At 46.7% G+C, this 4,563-nt stretch overlaps 1 protein-coding gene across 1 annotated transcript; it reads left to right on the top strand.

Annotated features, from left to right (window-relative positions):
• The first annotated feature begins 400 nt into the window (after window positions 1-400).
• Window positions 401-1,586, top strand: LOC113891834 (olfactory receptor 6V1). Its single transcript, XM_027540314.1, has one exon. The coding sequence runs from the start codon at window positions 401-403 to the stop codon at window positions 1,340-1,342; it is 942 nt and encodes a 313-aa protein (XP_027396115.1). The 3' UTR covers window positions 1,343-1,586.
• The last annotated feature ends 2,977 nt before the right edge of the window (window positions 1,587-4,563 follow it).

The raw sequence follows: 4,563 nt of genomic DNA, 5'->3' as shown, positions 1-4,563 counted from the left end.
TTTCCATGTCCCTCCTCTCCTTATCTCTGTCTGTTTCTCCCTCTCATCTATTGGGTGTTCCTCTCCCACTCCTCCATTTCTATTTCATTCCATTCTTGCCTTCTCTCTAAATGTCTGTTGCCGTGTTGTCTTTCGTCATCTGCTCCTGTCTGTTTTCCTCTCTTCTTATCTGTAGATTTCCATGTTTTTCCTTCTGTGATTCCCTGTTTCTCAATGATTCTCATATTCCCATTTATTTCTCTCTTTATCTCTCCTTCTGTTAACCCATGACCACCTACTAGCCTCTCTTTCTCTGCCTTTAGCCTTGTTTCACAGTCATTGGTTCTCTCTGTCTGTCTCTCTCTGTCTCTCCATCAATGTCTCTTGTTTCCTTTCCCCTCAAGCTCCCAGCCCCAGGATCATGGCAAATCTGAGCCACCCTTCTGAATTTATCCTCTTGGGCTTCTCCCCTCTTGGTGAACTGCAGATCCTGCTCTACGGGCCCTTCCTTGTGCTTTATCTTCTTGCCTTCATAGGAAACACAGTCATCATCATCATGGTCATTGTCGACACCCACCTCCACACGCCCATGTACTTCTTCCTGGGCAACTTTTCCCTGCTGGAGATCCTGGTGACCATGACTGCAGTGCCCAGGATGCTCTCTGACCTGCTGGCCCCCCACAAGGTCATCTCCTTCACTGGCTGCATGGTCCAGTTCTACTTCTACTTCTCCCTGGGCTCCACCTCCTTCCTCATCCTGTCCGACATGGCCCTGGACCGTTTTGTGGCCATCTGCCACCCCCTGCACTATGGCACTTTGATGAGAGGGGCTGTGTGTGCCCAGCTAGCAGGGGCTGCCTGGGCAACTCCTTTCCTGGCCATGGTGCCCACTGTCCTCTCCCGGGTTCATCTCAGTTATTGCCATGGCAACATCATTAACCACTTCTTCTGTGACAATGCACCTCTGCTGCAGCTGTCCTGCTCAGACACCAGGCTGCTGGAATCCTGGGACTTTGTGATGGCCTTGGCCTTCGTCCTCAGTTCCTTCCTGGTGACCCTCATCTCCTACGGCTACATCGTGAGCACTGTGCTACATATCCCCTCTGCCAGCGGCCGCCAGAAGGCCTTCTCCACGTGCGGCTCTCACCTCACCCTGGTCTTCATTGGCTACAGCAGCACCATCTTCCTCTATGTCCAGCCTGGCAAAGCACACTCCGCGGAGGTCAACAAGACTGTGGCCCTGGTGACGTCCGTCCTCACCCCCTTCCTCAACCCCTTTATCCTCACCCTCCGCAATGAGACGTTCAAGGCTGTGCTACGAGGCCAGATGCAGAGACTGAAAGGCTTCCTCCAGGCATTGTGAGGGGCCTGAGGGACTCAGCCAGGCTCTGTCAGCCAGGTCACTCTGTGAGGAGGCAGGGCACCAACCTGGGTGGAATGACCCCTGTTGAGTTTCTTTCGGATTTTCCCTCTGTGCCTGAGAGTGGTAACCACAGTGAGTCCTTGGTAGCACCCTGGCTGGCTTGACGGTCTCAAAGACCATGTGGAATCCCCCCCGTTTTCCACTAGCAGTAACAAGAACTCGGAATGTAACCTGGGGAACCACAAGTGGGGCTTTTAATAAAGGGAAGTGCATGAGCTTGCCGTTCAAAAAAGGGCAGACAGAAAATTTTCTCTGATTAGAAAATGCTACCCAGCCCCAGTGTGTGTGCGTGTGTGTGTGTACACATGCATGTGCCCCACTGCTAAGTGTGTGCACCATGAGTGCTTGGTCTACATGGAACTAAGCTAAAGAGCAACACTTACCAAAGTCATTACCTTTCGAGTGTATAGAGTTCATTGCATAAGAATTCATCTGTTCATTCATGTTAGCAATGCTGAGTAGACTGTGCGTCAGGCCCCACAACTGCGTCAGGTGCAGGGTAAAATGTAAACAAGACATTGATAGTTTTCAAATCTCTTAACTCTATGACGGGAAAGAATGGTATGATAAAGAGCAGCTTCCAGGGTCTTTGCTGGCAATTCAATGGTTAAGACTCTGTGCTTCCATGGCAGGAGGTGCAGATTTGACTCCTGGTCAGGAAACTAAGATCCTACATGGCATGTGATGTGGCCAAAAAGTAAAAAAAGATCTACTTATGCGGCAGGGGACGTGTAATGATGGATTCAAAGAAAGGTTTATGGAAGCAGATAAGAGGGACACTGAGACCAGGCTGAGGACTGGGGGACAGTTTCCTGATAAGGTGATGCTGAGTAACACTTTGAACATAAGATGGACAGTATGAGAAGGCAATCCACCAGCTAAGCCTTGTGCAGAGAAAATAAATTTAAAGAAAGCAAGATAAATCTTCATTAGTATAAGAAATAAGAACAAATCTTTCGGGAATTGTATGCATTCTAGGGAGGAAATATTAAGAGATTTTTGTCATTGTTCAGTCACACAGTCATGTCCAACTCTTTGTGACTCCATGGACTGCAGCACACCAGACTTTCCTATCTTCACCATCTCCCAGAGTTTGCTCCAACTCCTGTCCATTGAGTCGATGATGCCAACAGAGACTTTTAGAAAGATAAAAATAAACGATTCTACTGCATGCTTAGAAACATTCACCTACTTGAAGGCAGAAGATTGTGGTGAATACAGTAAATTCCTTGTCCAGTCATTATATTCACATGCACACACACACGTTCCTGAAAGCCTATTAGGTTCCATATTCCCTCAGGAATGAAATGTCAGCTCCCATTGAGTTTCCCTCCCACAACTCATGTGTGAAATTTTCCAAATCCTTCAGGTACATTCTCCTCAGAATCGTGTTCTCTTCGCTTTCGTTCTATCTGGGATTTTCTGAAACTACCCCAGTGTAAAATAGTCTGCCAAGCTATTTCTGTAAAAACAGCTAAATCTACCAAATGGCATTTCCCAGTAAACGTTATTGAGTTCATTCATCAAGAGAGTACTCCGAGCCCTGCTTATAAGATGAGAACAAAAATGACCAGTTCACCAGGAACGTCAAGCTTAGCTCTGCTGTGTGGACGTGAACGAGGCTGGGACTGTGGGCTACTCTGTGGGCACAGATGCCCTAGCTTTGGAGCCATGGCCCCCTGAGTGGCCCCTACTGATCCATCTGTGCCACCCCAGGAGGCCCCCTTCCTAACTGAGGTGCCCCTTTATCTGACTTTCTGAAAAGTCTTTTCTGTCTCGCTGAGATGCTCATCACCCGTCAGAAGATCTCTTTCGATGCCTCATTTCATCTTCTGCTGGAAAATCTGACTCCTTCAGTTATACATCGGAGCAATGACTCCGGTGTTTGCTACTGCTGTTGAAACAATTGCTTTATTTTTTTTCTAAATTATCTTCCTTTTACCACCTCAAATAGTAAATAGCTTCCCTGGGGGCTCAGCTGGTAAAGAATCCGCCTGCAATATGGGAGACCTGGGTTTGATCCCTGGGTTGGGAAGATCCCCTGGAAAAGGGAATGGCTACCTCTCCAGTATCCTGGCCTGGAGAATTCTATGGATGGTATAGTACGTGGGGTCGCAAAGGGGTGGACATGACTTTCACTCACATAACGTAAATAAAAACATGATGAACGAATTAAAGATAATTCTACTAATAATATGTTACCATGTTTTTTCACACTTTATCAACTATTTTTATGCATTTTTTTCCACCTGGTTTTACTCTCATAGTAATTCAATGAGGTCAAAATACACAGATTACCCAATACCAGGAATATACTCCACTCACTGGCTGGTAAAGATCAAAGAAATGTGGATTCTAACTCCAAAGCATTCTCCATCTGTGTGAGAGAGGACAAAGTACCATTAATTCTACCACATTTTAATAAAGGGTTCTCCTACTGGTAACAAGTGCTGCAAGAGCCCTGAAGGGAAAAACCAATTCTCGGGCTGCAGTTGAGCAGAACTTTCTTTTTAAAAAAAAATTTTTTTTTTTAATATTTACCTATTTTTTGGCTGTGTCCAGTCTTAGCTGTGGCACCAAGATCTTCACTGCATTATGCGGGATCTTTCATTGTGGCTCATGGACTCTCTATTTGTGTCCTGCAGAGCCCCCCGCGGGCTTCAGTAGCTGATGGGTGTGGGCTTAGTTGGTCCAAAGCGTGAGGGGTTCTAGTTCTGCAACCAGGGATCAGACCCTCATTCCCTGAATTACAAGGTGGATTCTTAACCGCTAGACCATCAGGGAAGTCATACTAGGAGCGCTTTCTCACCATCTAATAGATAAAGTAGCCATGGCTGAAAGAAAGAGTTAGTCACAACAATGGCAGAACTGACAGTAGTGTCTAGTTTTTCAAACTTCTTTCCCATCTATCCATCCTCAGAAATTCTCCTGTTCAGATCAAAGCTAGATTAATTAAAAGTTGAAATCTCCAGAATCTGAAGTCCCTCAGTATAGACTTCTCTGCTGCTGCTGCTAAGTCGCTTCAGTCGTGTCCAACTCTGTGCGACCCCATAGACGGCAGCCCACCAGGCTCCTCTGTCCCTGGGATTCTCCAGGCAAGAACACTGGAGTGGGTTGCCATTTCCTTCTCCAATGCGTGAAAGTGAAAAGTGAAAGTGAAG

This window comes from Bos indicus x Bos taurus, chromosome 4, assembly GCF_003369695.1.
Source record: "Bos indicus x Bos taurus breed Angus x Brahman F1 hybrid chromosome 4, Bos_hybrid_MaternalHap_v2.0, whole genome shotgun sequence".
NCBI lineage: Eukaryota > Metazoa > Chordata > Mammalia > Artiodactyla > Bovidae > Bos > Bos indicus x Bos taurus.
The sequence above is the reverse complement of the archived record's forward strand: the minus strand, read 5'-3'. Positions and strand labels throughout refer to the sequence as shown.

Bases quoted from the DNA above. Each gene is read 5' to 3' on its own strand.
- LOC113891834 (XM_027540314.1), top strand. From the start codon at position 401: ATGGCAAATCTGAGCCACCCTTCTGAATTTATCCTCTTGGGCTTCTCC.